We start from the raw sequence: 19,046 nt of genomic DNA, 5'->3' as shown, positions 1-19,046 counted from the left end.
TGCAAATTCATTTTACGACTTCCTTCTCCCATTCAGGCTGCTTAAAAGAAAACAAATTCCCTTTGCACATGTTTTTTAAGTTTTAGAACTTAATAAAATGCTGAAAAGCGACCGCATCAATTAAGTTTTGAAAGTTGAACCAAAAACATACTCTCCTGTAAGGTTAAGTTAAAAATGGAGCATATTGACTCAGATTTGAGGCAATCACTGCAGTGAAGAGCAAAACTGTCCTTTCTTGGCTAAGAGAGCAAATAATGTTCCAAGTGTAAGGTCAAAGCCCTAGAGGATGCCAACCGCTCGCACCAACTGGTGCAATGGAAGTAGGTTTTGCAGCAAAGAGATTGCACTGCTAATCCCCCGAGTGCTCCATTTTAGTTGCATGCCCGGATTATATTCTACGAGCGCAAGAACGTCACCGGGGCCGGCTCGTTAGAAAAAGTCTTAGCGAAGACCGAGTGGAAGAAAGCCCAGCCAAGGTTAGCGCATGAGCAGAGCAGCACGTCAAGTCGAACCTCAAGAGCTTGCGAGCCTCAGGCTTTAGCCAAGACGCCATTTCTAGCCAGCCCAGTCCAGATGACCCCCCAAAAATATAAAATGACAATGAATTCCCTCCACAAGTTTAGCATAAGAATCCCGCAGTGCATCACTTCTAAAAAAAAAAAGTAGAACTCCTTTTTTTCGCTGCTGCCAAAGGAGATGTGACCACTTTTGGGATCCTTTGCCTGCAGTTATTTGTTTGTTTGCATGTTGAGTAAATTGATGCGTTTGTTGTTGCGTTTTTTCATCTTTGTAAAGTATGTGGGGTACACTCTTCTGTGTGCACTGGGCAAAGCCAAGACCGGCTAGAAGAATCGAAGCCTGCAAACAACCTCGTCGCACTTAGGACCAAGTGAGGAACTGGGCCACACGCTGAGCATTCTTCGCCACACCGACACGAGGCCCAGGCAAATGCCGGCGCAGGCATTTAACAGGTGTTTGTTCCATCTCACTGCAACAATGTCAAAATTTGAGCGCACAGGCTCCGAATATTCTAGCTGGTGTTAATAGAGCACGCGCAACACCGACGTCAGTGTCACAGGACGCAATGTCAGATGACGTGACACAGCGTCAATTATGCGCAAAATTGGGCCTTTCCCGCCAAGTCGAGCTATTGAGGCGCAACTGACGGACACTCACAATCTCACGATATGATGGTCCTAGAAACGCCATTCCATTTATTGCATTTAAAAGTGTCTACAGGAAAATCAACACCACAATCTAAGAACCACACTTTATTTAAATAAAGCCAACAAAACAACCCTAATTCGACGCCTCGAGGAAAGCCGGGGCCAAAACGAGTTTACGGAGTCCCTTCTTCGCTGTCGGTTGGGGCTCTCCTCGCTAGAACTGACACAATTTCTCTGCAACTTAACCCTTTCATCCATCTGAATCTCATGCACAGAGGCAAAATCACTATCATTTTTTTTATTAGTTTTCATTTAACATTCTAGTGGATGATCCAATTTAACCCTCATATGTGTGTGCGAGATGTCAAATGCCTAAAAAAATCCGGCGAAGGTAAAAAAAAAAAAATGAACCAAAAAAGAAAAGTCGTAGACTCCACACTTTGTTGGCCACACAGTTCAGTCTGGTGCCCGGCGTTGGGTGCACCGCTGGGGTGGCGTCCGTGCTACACCACTCGCCGCACTTCGAAGAACCTCTTGAGATAGTACACCTGGCCCAGCGTCATGGCAATCAGCACCACCGCCTCGAAAAAGGCCCACATCACAACCCGGGAGTTGGTGCTGTCGTTGACTGCAGAAGGCAACAAACGTGTTGAGGGAATTGTTAGCAACGAGACAATCGGAGCGATGCTTCGGCACAACAGAGTAGTCGCGAGGGTGCTACAACTGGCGGGCACCTTAACCCCTTGTCTACTAACAACAAGTGTCACTCGTGCCCCCCTTTCGGACCCATAAAGCCCAAGCACGAGTGGGACTCTCATTTGCTTCTTTAACGTGCTCTCTGGCAGATGGTCAAACCGCTCCTGTTATCCCATTTAGTTAGGGTAGTTTGCTCATTTGTTTTGGCTGTCGCAGAAAAAGAACACTCCATTTAGCTACGAAAAAAAAAAAGCAGTCGCTTGCGAGCGTTCACCCCAAAACGTGGCTTTGGCGCGGAGGTCCGCTGTAGCCAACAACAAAAGCTTCTTTTTGAAAGAGATTAATGGTCGGGCATATGTGATGACGAATCCTTCGGCCTTTTCGGTTTTTAGGAATCGAACGATAGTTTGATGTGCGCTGACAGGAGTGAAGCATTCCATCAACTTTGGAGTCTGCACGTCAGTGGGACTGACACCAGAAGTCCTGATTTAGAGTAAAATATGACCTGGAAGTCGAGGAAATGTTTTTGCCTCACTGCTCATTTGAAATAAAATTTTCTTGTTTGTTTCGTGAAGAAAAAATTTAGTAGGCAAGGGTTAACAAGTTGCCTTTGAATTTAACTATGCCCCAAAATGAGAGTTTTCAGCTTCGGGCAAGCACTGCCAAAGTTAGGCACAGTGTCTACAGAAAAATCAACACCACAATCTAAGAACCACACTTTATTTAAATAAAGCCAACAAAACAACCCTAATTCGACGCCTCGAGGAAAGCCGGCGCTCTTTGAGACAGGTAAGGCACGTGCAACTTTCACTACAGTTTTATCCAAATGACGGTGTTAGTCTACGTCTAGAAGCCACCTAAAAGACCTAGGCAAGTGTTCAAAATGTAGAGACACAAAGATGACAAAGATGGGTTGAGCACACGGCACATGGGGCTCAGTAAAATTGCCATATCCAGTGAGACTATTCTTAAGGTGTGTACAGTCGAGTCTCGTTAATATGGATACCCGCTATACAGACAACAGTCTCGGGAACGAACTGGGTCAGTGCATGCATTTTTGTCTCATTATCACGGACCCTTTTTGGGGGGAATGGAGGTATCCATAGTAACGAGACATTTTTATACTAACATAGATCATTGTGCGGACTGTAAAGCCTGAAATCGCAATAGTAATCCAAGTTGTTTGCTGAAAAATCAGATACCTAATTTAGTCCGATCAATCGATTTCCTTTCTCTTCTTTCCGACCTTCCCAGCTTCGCATGCATAGCCCCACTCGGTGCTGGGTACACTCTCACGATGCTTTTTTGCGATTCAATCGTCAGCCTCGCTGGCCCTAGTTTCTTGTGTCCCTCAAAAAAAGGTCTTTCACTCTCGCCGTTGTCATTCACCTCGGGGCTGGCTCGCTAGAAAATCTGTCCTAGCATGAAAGACGGCAATGCCAATGCTGTCGCACGAGCAGCAAGGACTATCAAGTCAAGTCTGAAGCACTTGTGTGCCTCGCTGAAACTCCCGTTTCTAGCCAGCCAGCCATAATGTCTGTTTTTTGCACATTCCATTGACCCCTCAATCTCGCATCATTTATGCCCTCGTCGGAGTAACCGGAGGGCATAAATCGAGCCAGAATAACCACAGTCAAAAAAAGCTCCATTGGTCCTTCCCAATAGAAATTGGTCCTTGCCAATAGGTCATCCCGTGGTACAGGCAGCAGAATCAACTGCCCATGCCGCAATCCCCCAACCAACGAGGAACCTCTTGGCATTACAATTGGAGGCCACTTGGCATGCCTCATCGAAAATTTGGAAGAACCACTCAACTCCCCCCAAAGAAAAGCTTTCAAGTGCCGTGTATGTCACAAAATAAACTTGCCCCGAAAAAAGATTTTTATCGCAATACAGTCGCCGACCAATTTTTTTTTGGACTTTGCAGGGACCGAAAAATGTCAGAATAATAGAGCAGTCAGAAAAATTGGCAGATTAACAAACTTGCCTTCCTTACGTCTAAGTGGGCTTAAAAAAGTCATAAATAGTGCCTCGCTTCCGGTTATGCCTCCACTTGCGTTCGGCCACTTTCTATTAGCTTGAGAATCGCTGCCTTCTTTTCTAGCGTTATGGTCGAGTACTATGTGCTTCTTAGCGACACTTCGAGGCAACAAAAGTACAGATGGGGCCATGACACCCAAGCCGGTGTAAATCAAAAACACAACTTGACGAGATGAGAGGCGCAAGTCCATGACTGCAGAATGGCGAATTAAAGAAGCAAATTGATAACAAAGATGACGATAATGACGCGCGGCTAGAGAAAAAGAAAGCTATAGCATAGCGTCACCTAGCGGTAGGACTTGGCAGTGCTCAAGTAGCACTGCCAAACCAAGCCAAAGATGGTGTTCTTGCTGATCGCTCGTGACAATTTTGCCCAAAAAATATAACTTTCAGACTTCAGGGTGTCCGAAATATTGGTTGTGAATATGCACTATTTCTATCGGGTCGGTCACGATTCCTCCTTTAGGTCCGAAATATCGAACAAGTCCGATTTATTGGCGTCCAAGAAATCGGTCGGCGACTGTATTTACATTGCGAGACCTATTTTGAGCTACGAAAACTTCCAAAAACACTCTCCTACTTCGAGACGTGGGCACCGAAGTATAAGCATTCGGAACCACTCAAATAAGCCTTGCTATGTGACTATTGAACAAATTGTATTTTTTCTTGGGAAAGTTTGTTATTTAAGTACAGAAAGAAAAAGGGAGTTGGAAGTAAACATATATTGACCTATATCTGCCTGACTGGGTAAGAATTGAAGTCAGAATTAAAGTCCGAAACCATAATTGCAGACTTTAAGAAAAATGAGTACTCTATTGAACCCCGACGCCAAGGTCTCACCAGACAAAAAAACCAGATGCCACTAGAAGGAAGGCAGCCCCATTGAGTGTGCGCATCAGCGTCCCCTACATAAAGAGGACCAGCCAAGTGCTCACGCGAGTACTAGGAAAAGAAAGAATTCTGGTGGCCCAGAAGCCTGCATCCATACTGGGAAGGTGCATGCCAAGACCCAAAGATTGTCTACCAAAAGAAAGAGCACAGGGCGTGGTTTCCACCATTCCATACACAGGGTGACCTGCAACCTACAGGTACATCGGCGAGACTAAACTTTCCCGAGCAAATCTGCCAATGCAAGAACGACGTGCTGAAGTTAGCAGCGTGATCGCTGAACACTGTGATACCCTAGACCAGGGGTGGCCAAGCTGCGGCTCTTCGCGTCTTAAAGTGCGGCTTGCAACTCCCCCCCCTTCCCCCGCCTCTCTCCCAGTCACAGGAGGACTCGCCCAAACAGAGAAATGGAACTTGTTTTAAGTCGAAACAAAAGTTGCAGTTTGGTAGTCTTGTGCTACTGCTACCAACATTACAGACAGTTGGACTGCTTTTGATTCTGATAGATTGAAAGTAGTTTGAGTTTCGTTTATTGCTCTAAACAAACTTGCCCCCCCCCCCCCCCCCCCCCCTGCGGCTCTTGGAAGTTTCGTGGTTTTATTTGCGGCTCTTAGTTCGGGTCAGCCTGGCCACCCTGGCCCTAGACCATTGCGTGGACTTTGCAAATGCGCACGCGATTGACACAGGGCCATATATCTGAAGAAGACTTTTCTTGGAGTCGTGGCAAATCCAGCATACGCCAGGAACCCTACGCAGGCCTCTAGGTGCCTTGCCCTCTGCGTACGCACATGGCCTCCGTGACCTGACGAGAAAGCTGAAGAGATGACCCTCTCCATAACCAAAAAGATGATTTTTCAATGTTTACGATGTTTAATTTCTTGTTTCAAAGGGAGGTTAGGAGCTGCTGCTCCGCATATTTTAAGTCACTCTTGAAGAAGGAACCGAGCTTGTTGCGAAATGTCGAGTTTCCTTTCAAGATTTTCAGATTTTAAATGGGTGTTTAGCGGTTTTTTGAGGGCGAAACCACGGCATCCTTGATACTCGCATCAGACTTTCCCGTGACCGCTGGTTCAAGGATTACGAACAACAGGGAAGCCCAACTCTTAATCCTGCTGAGCACAGCCGGAAGCGGCATGCAGCTGCCTCTACTTCTCACACTTGACCCTCACCCAGACGAAAGCATATGCTAGCCATGGCCACATTCATGTCCAACGTTACTAGGTCAAGGTCGGTAGAATGCCTGGAGCCTCCTTTTCGCTATGCCCACCCTATGGACACAAGCGACGGTCTAGTGTTAGATGCACATTGCCTGCGGTGAAAAGCCATGATATCGTGCTTTTCACGGTGAACGAAGGGTTGCCACCTGTTATAATGTCACGAATGAAAGGAGCAAAAGCGGCGAAAATCCTGTTTCAAAGTGAAAGATCAATGGGGCAAACGTGTGAGAAATGAAATAAGGAATGAGTGTCGCGACAGCAGAAAAGCGACTTGGTTGCGTAACAGCAAGCGAGAGGGAGACTGACTCGACAGCGTCACGCGCAGCTCCCTATCTAGTGTGAGTCGGCATCTCGTAAATTCGGCCCTCACTGGGCCTTTTCTGTTTACGAATGGTTCAGCAATGATAGAGCAGAAACATGACGAACACCATAATTGACGCTGTCTGACTGGGCCCATCAGCCCGTAGCATTGGCTGCATCTGGACGTAAGGTGAAACCAAGTAGTATAGTACAAAAAGGGCTTGTCAATGGCTTTTTTTTTTTTTTTTTTTACACAATGTACACGAAAATTTTTTAAGACCTCCCAAGTATTGTAGACAAAGCATGTGAGCGAGCTTGCTTGAAAAACGACCGCATCATTCAATATCTCTAAGCGGGTGCAAGAGCAAGCAGGAAACACGGGACTTCTACGCAGGACTGTCCTCCCAATAGCTGTCTGTGCCTTCAGGGGGGGGTGAATGGTTTTACAACCTAACCAGAGGTCAGCATCCTGACAGACACACATGGTGCTATCGCCAGTGCACGGAAGGGCTGGGTGGCCACGGCGTTTCCACTTTCTTCTCAGCTTTTCCGCTTCTTTTTAGTCGCGTACGTCCGCACGATGTTAAAAAAATGTATTCGCTTCATCACTTTCAAACTCAGTCATTTTCTGTTTGGAAAGGAAGCTCACGTCAAAATAAATTTACTGTGTATATTAAGGGCTGTCAACCGGTTCAATTTCGCATAATTACCCCCTCAAGGAAAAAGGGCAACCCTAGGTGAAGGTAAAGTTTGCGCAAAAAGTGTCGTTTGAAAACGATCCTTCTCCGTGACCACTCCCACGGAAACGGAGAAGGATCGTTAGGATCGCCCTTTGCCCGTACCTGCTTGCGTCCGGGCAACTGAGAAGGGCCGAACAACGCTCTTCTTCCATAGAACTTGGCAACTGATAAGTCTAAGAATGTTGTTTGTATCGACTGTTTTACATCAAGTAAGCCCCTTCATGGTGGGAGCCCCCCAAAGAAAACTGAGAAAAGAATCGGACTTACTTGATCTGTGGATACGGTCCCTGACCATCATGTACTCCTGTTCGTGCTTCACCGCAGTCATCGATGTTGAAAGCTCCTTGATCATCTCCTCCAGCTTGTTTTCGTGTGCTGCACACCAAGACCAAGCAGGATAAGTGAGGCCAATGGCACCTCCCATAATGTCCCCTTCACACACTTGCAACGGAGTGGAGCCAACCGAGATAAGACCGCTTTTTAAGCCTCTCGCAACAGCTCAGGACCAAATGAGCTGCTGCGGAGCTAGTCTTAAGCCGTCGCAAGAGGCTTAAAAACCGGTCTTGTCTCAGCCGGTCCTACATGGTTGCAAGTTGTTGAACGGGCCTTAACGCTCGCAACGACCACTTGGGTCTTTCGGCAACACCCGTGCAAGCAGAACAAAACTAGCAATTGTTGCGAGCCCCTCTTTTTGCGATTCTTTAGAATAACCTTAAAATGACCGCTTCATCCGGTGTGGGGATTGTGATCCCTCAACATTCTGTCGCGTCAGCGTTTTGGCACGCCGTGGCGGCCACGCTGACGTAGCAAGGGGCGGCGCTGCTTACCACTGTGAGTGGCTTCCTCCTTTCCCCCTTTGGGGCGATTTTCGTAACGAACCCCCGCAAAGCGGAGATCGACGAGTCGCTCCTTGATTGGCCACTTCGCCCCCGCCGTTATCTTAAAACCAGCGAACAGCAGGATCTCGGACTCTCTTCTTCCTGGGATTTGGCGGCGGTGACAACGGGGAACAGTCCGGCGCACCGCTGAGCGTTTACCCCGTCCTTTTGTACCTTTGTGAACGACCATTCGGCTGTGGGCGATCTCCACACCGACGGCGTTCACCAGCTTATAGCCGCTGTTTTCTTCTTTTTGTTTCATTGTAAATAAACAGAGTTTATCACCGTTACCAACGTGACTGGTGTCTGTTTGCGATCAATGAGCACAATGCCACGCGAGTACAAACCCGCTTCGCGGTAGAGCGTCTCGCCGCGAATGTGGTACTCCCCAAAGGCAGTGGCCCAAAGGAGAACCATACCGGTCACTTTATAATGCAGAGCTTTAAAAAGGATGGGATGCCTCTTGGGAGCCTCGGGGCTTGTGGACTGCAAGCTAGAAACTGATTGTGTAGTATCTCAAACTTAAAGCAATAGGCACTTACATCTTACCTCACTGCCTGTTGCTGAGATTGGGACGGTGTTTTAAAGCCTTTTTCTGCGTCAAAGATGGCACCCAGATAAATGTGCCAATTGCTGTTACGTAATCCAGCAGAGTGCCGCCTTTAACCCCTTCCCATCATTTGTCGGGCCCAGCGTGCAACGCCGGGAAGGAGACGGGCATGCCACTGTAGGTTCATGTATTTTAGACACCTTCCCCAGCTGGGCATCTACATCGGGGTTTCCCAAACCGTGGGTCGCAATCTCGAGGGGGGTCGCGACAAAATGGTTCGGCGACTTAAAAATAAACCTGGCTCGTCCGCTTCGGTGTTTTTCAAGCTAAACATTGAGCCGGAAGCGAGACTTGTGGTGTTTAAACTCTGCCTTCGTTTTGAGAAACAAAAGCTTAATTTAGTCATTATAAGAGAATCATTCCTGCTGGCTTGCTTTCTTTTTCTTTTTGCAATGGTTTTTGGTTTAGTCAATTTATTCTGTCAAGTAAAGTTAAAGTATAAATTGTGTATTACTGTTCATGCACAGAAATGGAAAACCTTGTGGCATCGCAAAAAAATGGGGGGGGGGGTGTCACGATGTGGTATTTCATATTTTGATGGGTTGCACAGTAGCAGAGTATGGAAAGCACCACTCTACGGGAATAGAGGTGAACGAAAAAGTATGATTAAACATATAAAAAAAGAAACAACACATCTCGTGCTTATTGTTTACTTCATTCACTGACTACCAACAACTGACTTATTTCATTTATGTTGACAACTGCACTTGAAAAGTGGCATGGAAGCATCCGTTCAAGTTAGGGTAGGTGTTACCGAGTGGGGACGTCGCGAACCTGCCGATGCTCCAATTCATTCAGGTTCAACTTTTTTCAACTTTTAACGCAAATCAGCAAGTTCAGCGCGGGAATTGAAAACGAACTGATACCCCTTCACGGAAGAGGGTAATGAACTAACAAAATAAATAAAATACCATATGTTTGCTTTTGTATTACGTAAACATTGGTAATCATTTCCTAAAATTTAAAATGAACTATTGCACATTTTTATTTTCTTCCAAAATTTGCATTGCAAAGAAGTTTGCCAACACCGTTGAAAAGTAAAGCTTTGTCCAATTTTGTCAAAAGCTCGAAGACATCCGGTTCGACGAGAGATTGCAACATCTCCATACTAACTTTTTTGCGCGTGTACAACTTTGAGCGACGTCCAACAGGGTGCGCACGGTTACTCGCAGCTTCGGCTTCGCCGCCTCATGAAGTTGTATGCAGGGGTCTAACTTTGGTGAAGGGGAGAGTGCTTTCGATTGGACGGAGGCAACACAGATTGCCCCTAATCAACCAATGAGACATTTTGGACTTGTTCGCGACTACACAATCAGGCAAACTTTTGCTAAAAACGTCCCACCAATTCACAAATAGCGAGAAAGCTCTCTAATGTGCTCGTCCTCTGTACTCCTTCGTACACTGGTCAATGTCAGCTTGTGTACGGCAGCAGAACAACTTGAGGTTTGCAAAAGAAGCGCAAGTTGTCAATGGCATTCGACGTGAAATTGCAGATCACAATTTCGGTCGCGTTCGATCTTACCCCGCAGCAGCGCTCAGTTCGTAGCAGACAAACTTTTTTTCGATCCGTTGGGAGACGACATTGGTGTTTTATCGTTTTGTCAGCTAATGAGGCTTCGTAGCGGACGAGCCACAATCTTCGCTGGCAAACAAACCGTCTACGAACGTTATACTGGCTCGCTCTGTGAGAGGCGAATAAGATCTCACAATGACCGAAATCGGACCCCAGGTTTAGTTACGGGCTTGCGGGCACTCACCTTCCTCTCCCTCCTGAGTCTTGGTGGGGGCGTCGCCAATGTCCATGGAGAACATGACGATCTTGGGCGTCATGGTGGACATGGCGTTGCTGAAGCAGTAGTGATACGTGCCGTCGGCGTACGCCGCAAACGTGTACTTCCCGCTCGACTCCCGCTCCCCCTGGTACACCACCTTGCCGTCCGGTCCCGTGATCTGCAGGGACACGTCAAGAAGACCAAACCAAGTTAGACATTTGCCTTTAAGTCAGGGGCAACATCTCCAGACGTGCAATATTGCCATGTGTGTGGAGGAGGAGTTGGCAATGCACGTGGTTGTCACGCGGAGGAGTGGAACTTCACTCAACCCGGCTCCTCCTTTTATAATTCCTTACTCTACTGGAAGGCTCATTCTCGGCAGTCATTGTGTGTTCTAGTTGGGAACAATCCTGAACTTGCTGCGTGCATAAAAGTAATTGGCTGCTTTGCGACAAAGGTACCGCACGCTGCTGGTACTTTTGTCTTTAAAGGGGCACTGACACATCAAAATCATATTTTTTTTTATTATCCGAAACGATTGAAAACGATGCCGGGACATTACCCTCAAAATTTGAGATTTGGGAATTCAGTATTCGTGAAGTAAAAAAACAATTTCCAAATGCCGAATTCGAAGTTCCCGCGCGATCGGCGCCGGTGCCTTGACGTCAAAAATTGAGGAGACCTGAGAGTCCACTTTCCTGTCACCACTCCCTGCTGTTGCCATGGCGACCCAAAGCGAGGAGGATAGGAGCGAGCGCCGGCTTGCGCCGGCGTTGCGGCGGACCGGTTTTGAGCGGTGTCGCCTGTTTTCCGTTGGAGGATACAAATCCAGGAGACGGCACCACAACGAACTCCCGATTTTTGGTATTTCAAAAAGAAGGGCCGTAGTGCGTTCGCAATTGCGTTAAAAAACATGTTTTAAGATTGCCGTAATTAAATGTTATAGAGATGTCGCCTACAAAGCTTCTAAATTTCCTGATTTTTGACGTCACCGATCAAAAGAAGCGAGGAGGCGAGAGGCGGGAAAATCAAACGCCAAAAATAAAAAGGCGCGCGCGCGCGCGGGAAAATTTTTTTTCGCGATGCGGTTTTTTTTGCGTGTCTATGACTACAACTTGCATCGTTTTAGACAATAAAAATAAATACGACCTTTGGGGTGTCAGTGCCCCTTTAAGATGCACAAGTTCACCTCATTAGTTTATTTTTAGTTTATACCTTAGTATATGTTTCTCTTCGTGACAATAGTTGCAACGAGACGCTAGAATGTGTTGTTTTGAAGTGCACGGCGCTTCGCCCTGCCATTCCTGAGGGGGTAAGGGATTTGGCGGAAGCGCTGGGTTTTTGCTGCCATGGATAAAAGAATGGAAGAAAAAAGGATTACGACTATGGGAAAAAGGATTACGAAGGAGGATACCGAACATACGGTGGAAGCACCCACTTCGTTTAAGCGCCCACTATTAGCATTTCCCAAACTTGTGAATTCTGCAAATTATACGTTAAGCGCCCGATTTGATCGGACAAGCGCCCATGTCTAGATTAACCCAGTTTTCAGTGAAAGTGGGATGGGCGCTCCCCCGGTATTTTAAGGTACAGGATTGGTGGAGAGGGTCTAGGGAAGTGTGATAATGCAAAAAATTGGTGGGGTAGACGATTTATAAAGCCGGAATTTAGAGTAAAATTTAAGTGGGAGGGGGGTGTAAATGTTTCTACGCTAGGTGGCACAAGCTACCACCAGACACAAAAGGTATAGCCACTAAGAGTCATCTATCCATCCATCTGTTAGAAATTTAGTCAGTGGAGTAAAATACTAGCCTGGGGTCTTTTAACGTGCGTCACAAGGTAGCGACACACAATCGCTGGATTCTGCAGCACGAGCTGTCACTCCACGTGTTCTGCGGTGCATTACCACACTTAGCCATTGATCCCCCCTAAGTTATGGGGAATTTCTTTGCCAGAGGAAGTGTGGTCCCTAAACACGCTGCAATAAGAAAACGACCGAATACACCGACACCAAATATCATTGTTAAATGGTTTTTGCTAAAACTCAGCCCAGCTCATGTTGTACGGTAGAAAAGACAATTGCAAAAGCTCAGTTCAACCAGATTCAAGTTCACACAATTGAGTCACGCAGGCTCATCTTGCTTTTAAGGAAACTCATTTCTCGGACATCGCAATAGCGGAACTTTTCCATCGAGTTCCACACACAAATTGCGGGCACTTGAAAAACGACTGAAGTGTGAGCGGAGTAGAAGCTACAAGAGCGAGCTCCATGCTTTGAATGGGCCTGCTGCTTGCGAACTTGTGCCGTGCAAAAGTAGTTCAGTGTAGCATGGTTATGCTTGTTGGTTCGGTTTGGCTTGCATTCATGGTGAAACAGAGATCGCTTTCTGCATACATGCAGTGTCAACAGTTTTCACGTGACTATGGGCTTGTTTATCAACAAAGAGTTGCCGTACACTGATTTGGCAACACCTTTGGAATTTGTTCCACACTATGCCATGAATTCAAGGACAAACCAAACAGAGAAAGAAAAGCTTACATTTATCACACGAGGAAATGCCTTGGTCATATTTTAAGTAACAAAAAACTTGAAGGAAGGTGTCACAAGAAAATTGTAAAAAAAGCGAACTGTAATCCCCATAAACTGACAAGATTTTTCACATGTTTTTAGCAGTTTTTAACGCCGGCAGATTACCTATTCTTTGGCTAAAACCAAAGAGCCCTCAGCCTAAAAATAAGCACCCGCTTCAGCTCGATTTTGACTTTTTCTCATAAAATGTATGTTTCTCCAAGAAAACCTGTAAGTAGCCAAGCTCATTGTGCTAGGAGACTACTCTACTGCACAGACGATGCAACAGAAACACCTGTGAAAGCCATGAGCACACGCTCACAGCTTTCCCTCCAGCGATGCAGAAGTGTAAAAAGCACAATCCCATGCCTCTAGATAATTTTGTGCACTCCAAATGCTGGCCTCAAATGCACGTAGCGCTTACGCTATGCTTCTTTGAGGTAAGGGTTCCGGTTGAGTTTCAGTGGATCAGGATGAATGGCAGTTCATGCACAAGCATGCCCCAGAGGAAACGTGTCATGCTGTACAAACTGTTACATCACACAAAAGAAATCTGATGGAAGCCCGGGTAGGCTGAAGATGCGGCAAATGACAATCCCATAATTAGAACGCTACTACCACATCTGGCGACTCTTTACAGGAAAGTGACCTGGGGTCATTGATTTATAGACTAACCAAAAGAATTAATGTGACCACTTTTTTTTTTTTTTCGAACTAACCATTTGAAACATTGTTTTGCTAAAGCATCCAGAATCAGACATACATGATTCGCTCGCAGTCTTGAGCCGTAGTACCAAAAGCTTCAGTACTGAACACGGTTTGGTAAGCAATGACCTCAGCATACTAACAAAATTCGAGAAAAACAGCTGCAATTCCTAACCATGGACGAAAAAAAAAAAATAAGGGGAACCAAACGCACCAGCACGTTGGCGCTAGTTGGGCGACACAGGTAACACGCGACACGTCGGTTAACATCTACACTGCTTCACAAACAGCTGCTCACTCTTAAAAGAATGAAACGTAACACTTTTCCGGTAAATCTTCCAGCGACACGGTAGAGGATGTGTTACTAGAAACGGGAGCTGGGGGTCGATAACGTGTGCTTGGGCTGGCTTGTACCGGCTGTTCAAGCGTGAGGCACGGGCAGTGACCGCGTACCGAGCCAGCCCTGGGTGCACTCCCGTTCACGCAGGGGCGTTCTGTTCGGTGTTTCGGAGTACCCACCTTAACGTCGATGTCTAAAAAGCCGCCCTCGGCCACCTCGAAAGTGAGGCCCATCTTCGTACCCGACGTGGCGGTGTCGTGGAAGCATTCTTCCGCGTGAGCGTCCACGGTGATAAAAAGCGCACGGGCGTAGCTAAGGCACACAATTACGACGGCAGTCCGTAGGGTCGACGCACGAACCGAGTACATGTTTTCTTCCGAAAGATGCGACGAAACTCAAGTGTGTACGGCAAGGATACGGTATACGGTTCTAAAAACACATAACAACGCCGCGGCAACCGCTGTCTGCCACGTTTGTTACGTTCACTGCGCATGCGCCGGGAGCGAGCAGGCGGCTGCAGCGCAGCGTTGCTAGATAGAAACACACAATTCACCAAGTACTAAGGTGGGCAAATTTTTATTTAATTGTTTTTGTATATATAAAACTGCCTTGTTTCTCAAAAATCCATGTTTATATTATAAAGTTAATATATTATTTTGGAAGTAAAGGTCGACTACGGCGACGCAGACGACCGAGTCAAGCGGCGAGGCACGTTTGGCGCACGCATTGATAGATGGCGTCAGGAGCAGCGTCCCGTCCGGAGGTCGAAAGAAAGCAGACGACACGCAGACGAAATCCGTCGGCAGCAAGAGCGCCGTCGTTTTGCAGCCGCGTTTTCTTTTATTTTTGTTACTTCAAATCTTGGTACCATTGTCCGCATTTATTTTAAGCCAAAGGTACATTAAAAAAGAATAAAAAAAGATTATGTTCATTTTAATAAACCACGATCTTCGTTGGCAAGGAGGTAGCACCACCTATCAATATGTGTGCCAAACGCGCCCTGCCACTCGACTCGGTCTTCTGCGTCGTCGTCCGCCACTTACCCTGGCGAGTTTTTGTCCTTATTTTTAGAGAAAGGGAGCTACACCTCGTAATTTACAAGGTAAAACCCACCTGTGAAATGCCCCTTTGACGAAAGTTTGCTGCGTGCAGGCACCGATCTTTACGGCCCATTTTAGATCCAACCTCGACATTTCAGACAACCTACACATATCAGGTCTGAATTACTCACACGTTGAACTGTTATGGAAGAAAACGGGAGTGTATCAGGGAAATTAAAACGTTGCATGCTTTTATGCGACAGTCTCGACATCGACAAAATACAGGGTAAAAAGCAGGACAAACTCATCACGCAAACTCCTCCACTCTTTCCACTTTTGCAGAACGAACGCTGGAGAGAGAGCTTTGTGGGGAAAAAAAAAGGGGGGGGGGGGGGGGGGGGGGAAGGGTCCTGGCTAGCTGGACAAGAATGACAAAATAAGCCATGGAGAAGGGGAACAAGGGGGACAAGGACAAACACAAACCTCCAGATTCAGCTAGGTGACTGGTGCGCAATCGAAGAAATCCGCCTGGTCATGGTATCGAACCAGGGACCTCTCCATTTCCATTGGAGAGCTCTACCAACCGAGCATCAGCAGAGCAAACTAGTTTTATCAGCTGCCAGTCTCATACCAATACTTTTGTGTTATAACAACCGTGTTAACGAAAAGTATTGGGGTATTGCCTAACTTTCACACCAACTGTCATTTAAGTTTCTTTTTTTTTTTTTTTTTTTTTTTTAAGCACGCATATTATTTTATTAACTATAACATGAGGCAGACGAGTCTACGCAAAAAGGCTGGTGTCCCGGACCGCTCGAAGTGTGAACTCGATAGTAAACTCACTCACACTGAACAATTAAACACGCGCATCAGAAAGACGGTCACTCACGTCGCGCTGACTTACAACTCAGTTTGTATTTTCGTCTTCTTTCTTTTTCTTTTACTCGTATTAAAATTATATAACACTTCGTTCTCTTCTGTACAAAACGAATAGCATTGTCTATCACACATTACCTTCGAGATCAATCCCCACCCCTGCCCGTTTCGATCTGGATGAGCATCGTACCGGCATGCGGTCGTGTATCACTACTGCGTGATGCACGTTAAAGACCCCAGGCTAGCGGTTGTACTGCACTGGCTAAATTTCTGATCTACAGCTGGGAGACTCGTCGCCCGTCGAGGCAGACCAAGTTCTAGGCTGTATAAACATACACACAACCTAATTTTTTACGTTCGAGAGTCAAGACTGAAAAACAATTGTTATATCTTGACTCTCGAAGGTAATGTGTGATAGACAATGCTATTCGTTTTGTACAGAAGATAATGAAGTGATATATAATTTTAATACGGGTAAAAAGAAAAAAAAGAAAGAAGGCGAAAATACAAACTGGGTTGTAAGACAGCGCGACGTGAGTGACCGTTTTTCTGGGGTGCGTGCATTTTCAGTGCGAGTGAGTTTACTTTTGCGCTTCTCCTACAATATGCATATCCAACTCGCCCAAGCATCCATTCTAAGAACTCGATAGGTTCCTTAAAACCCAACACCAACACTCGAACATTGCACATGATGGCTGGTGTGGAGTTCGGCACCAGACGACGCGACGAGTTTAAACGGATTTCGACGAGAAGGAGACGATAAACGCCGAACACCCGGAGGTACTTCAACAACGCGATAAGAAGCGCATGATCGTGACCAAACCGCACGAACCAGAAAGAGAAAAACAGTGTATACGGCGGTTCAACGCCTTTCCCCTAACTGTTTTTACGAGATGCCAACAAAACTTTAAAAAGTTACATTTTATTTCTTTCTTATTCCGAAGCTCGAGCAAGAAGAGCATTTCCTTATTTCGCCTTGGCGGCACATAATGGCGCAGGGCCGATAACTGTGCCCGGTTTCGATGATCGCTGCGATCAAAAGTCGTGATGCTCAAGACGGATCTTTGCATCCACAACACGGATGTGCACGCACACGGTCTATCATGCACACGCACGCACGATCATATGCACGCCGCCGCCAGACGTGGGAAGAGGTGCCGTTCTCTTTTTTTGCTTGCAACGATTATGTTTCATTAACGTTTATCCTTAAAATTAATGGTGGGGGAATAATTCCCTTAATCATCTTCGAACCAAAACAGACCTCGTGAAAAGAAAAATGGGGAAAGGGAAAAAAAAAAGAAAGAAAACTGCAATGGGAAACTCGGCACGTTGTTGCGGTGCAAACGCGTCCCGAACGAGTAGAGCTAGCAGACGAAAGCGCTCGGGAAGCAAAGCAGACGATAGGCATTCAAAAGAAAACTGAGACAAAATGGCGGCAGCGAAAACGAAACAATAGGCAAAAACGAAACTCACGACTTAACCTCCACGCGCCCTTCTCCTTCTTCATCTCACGACGATATCTCGTGATTTTGCTTTCTGTCGTTGTTTTCTGCTTCCTCGGCTCGGCCGGGGGGATATCATACGTAACTAAACTTCCCACTAGGCGCTTTCTGTTCTTTTTTTTTTCGCAGTGTTGAGCGAGGAATCGTGCTTTACCTTTTTTTGCGTGTGAGTTGTAACTTGGCCTCCCTCCTTAGAGATGACGAGGCTGATTGTGCCAGAAAGGCAAACGTTTATTGTATGCTCGGAGCCTCACTTCAGTTGCATAGCGCATATAAAAATTCTTATATTCCTAGAGCGGTTCCGTCGGTGTACAAGCGTTCGAGCAGCTGTTTTTTTTTTTTTTTTTTTTTTTTTTTCCTCTCTTTTTTTTGTTTTTTGACAACATGTATTTAGATGCTCCTGTGTACGATTGCGAGAAGTGTCTTGTGGGCGCAACCCCGTTGTACTCGTCTACGGAGGCGCGTGAGGACCACGCGCGATTGAAGGCACTGTAGAACCGTGAAATACGCTGTGTACCTCACAAAATTGCCGTGATTGATAGATAGATTAGATTGGATAAGATCAATGGATAAGATAGATAGATAGATAGATAGATAGATAGGTAGGTAGGTAGATTAGATTGGATAAGATAGATAGATTAGATTGGACAAGATCAATGGATAAGATAGATAGATAGATAGATTAGATTGGATAAGATCAATAGATAAGATAGATAGATAGATAGATAGCTAGATAGACAGATAGATAGATAGATAGGATAAGATCAATGGATAAGATAGATAGATAGATAGATAGATAGGATAAGATCAATGGATAAGATAGATAGGATAAGATCAATGGATAAGATAGATAGATAGATAGATAGATAGGATAAGATCAATGGATAAGATAGATAGATAGATAGATAGATAGATTAGATTGGATAAGATCAATGGATAAGATAGATAGAGATTGAATAAGATCAATGGATAAGATAGATAGATAGACAGATAGATAGATAGATAGAGATAGATTAGATTAGATTGAATAAGATCAATGGATAAGATAGATAGATAGATAGATAGATTAGATTGGATAAGATCAATGGATAAGGTAAATAGATAGATAGATAGATAGATAGATAGATAGATAGATAGATAGATAGATAGATAGATAGATAAATAGATTATTCAGTGCCTGTGAACAGCCGTGAGGCCTACTGGACAGTACACTTTGTCATCTACATGGTGGCTGAATAGGAAGCCGTACGCAAGATACTATAGTTGCCAGGGGCATAAGAGAGCCAATATAACATGTTACAATAGAGTCAATATAGCATGTAACAACACTGTTCTTTGCATGGGCACTATGATAAAAAGCCAACTGGAAATGTGAACTTGCAAAAACATCGAATTGTATCTGTTCTGGGATTTGTAGCTACTAACGGAGGTACCGATAAGGTAACCAAAGGGTTTCCTCATTAGCGGCGGCAATCTCAAAGGATACGTCGAACCTTGTAGCGCGGTCCCCACATCTCCGCGGCAATGTAGACGACGTTTAGGGCTACATTACTGCCTGCCGGTTCGATTACCTCCGTCGGTGCCAGTGATCGACCACCTCGTCTCACTCTCTCGAATACAGCATGGAAACAAGACACGCGTACCAGAGTAAGGACAGGGTCCAAGGGCAATTAAAACGCTCTCCTGTACGAACTGCTATGTCTCAAT

At 45.7% G+C, this 19,046-nt stretch overlaps 1 protein-coding gene across 1 annotated transcript; it reads right to left on the bottom strand.

Moving 5' to 3' along the window:
- Positions 1 to 1,258: 1,258 nt before the first annotated feature.
- Positions 1,259 to 14,467, bottom strand: LOC115329408 (transmembrane emp24 domain-containing protein 2). Its single transcript, XM_029991008.4, has 4 exons — positions 14,101 to 14,467; positions 10,293 to 10,485; positions 7,315 to 7,422; positions 1,259 to 1,794 (listed from the first exon to the last, which is right to left on the bottom strand). The coding sequence occupies exons 1-4, from the start codon at positions 14,287 to 14,289 to the stop codon at positions 1,670 to 1,672; spliced, it is 615 nt and encodes a 204-aa protein (XP_029846868.1). The 5' UTR covers positions 14,290 to 14,467; the 3' UTR covers positions 1,259 to 1,669.
- Between the last annotated feature and the right edge of the window lie 4,579 nt (positions 14,468 to 19,046).

This window comes from Ixodes scapularis, unplaced genomic scaffold (assembly GCF_016920785.2).
Source record: "Ixodes scapularis isolate PalLabHiFi unplaced genomic scaffold, ASM1692078v2 PGA_scaffold1__304_contigs__length_218370807, whole genome shotgun sequence".
Lineage (NCBI taxonomy): Eukaryota > Metazoa > Arthropoda > Arachnida > Ixodida > Ixodidae > Ixodes > Ixodes scapularis.
This window is presented reverse-complemented; position numbering and strand designations above follow the sequence as displayed.

What these genes read in the sequence shown, in the direction of transcription:
- LOC115329408 (XM_029991008.4), bottom strand. Translation starts at nt 14,289, where the DNA reads ATGTACTCGGTTCGTGCGTCGACCCTACGGACTGCCGTCGTAATTGTG. An exon ending in TTTTAGACATCGACGTTAAG is followed by an intron (nt 10,486 to 14,100) that starts GTGGGTACTCCG and finishes GTGTCCCTGCAG; the next exon opens with ATCACGGGACCGGACGGCAA. An exon ending in GACTCAGGAGGGAGAGGAAG is followed by an intron (nt 7,423 to 10,292) that starts GTGAGTGCCCGC and finishes CTTGGTGTGCAG; the next exon opens with CACACGAAAACAAGCTGGAG.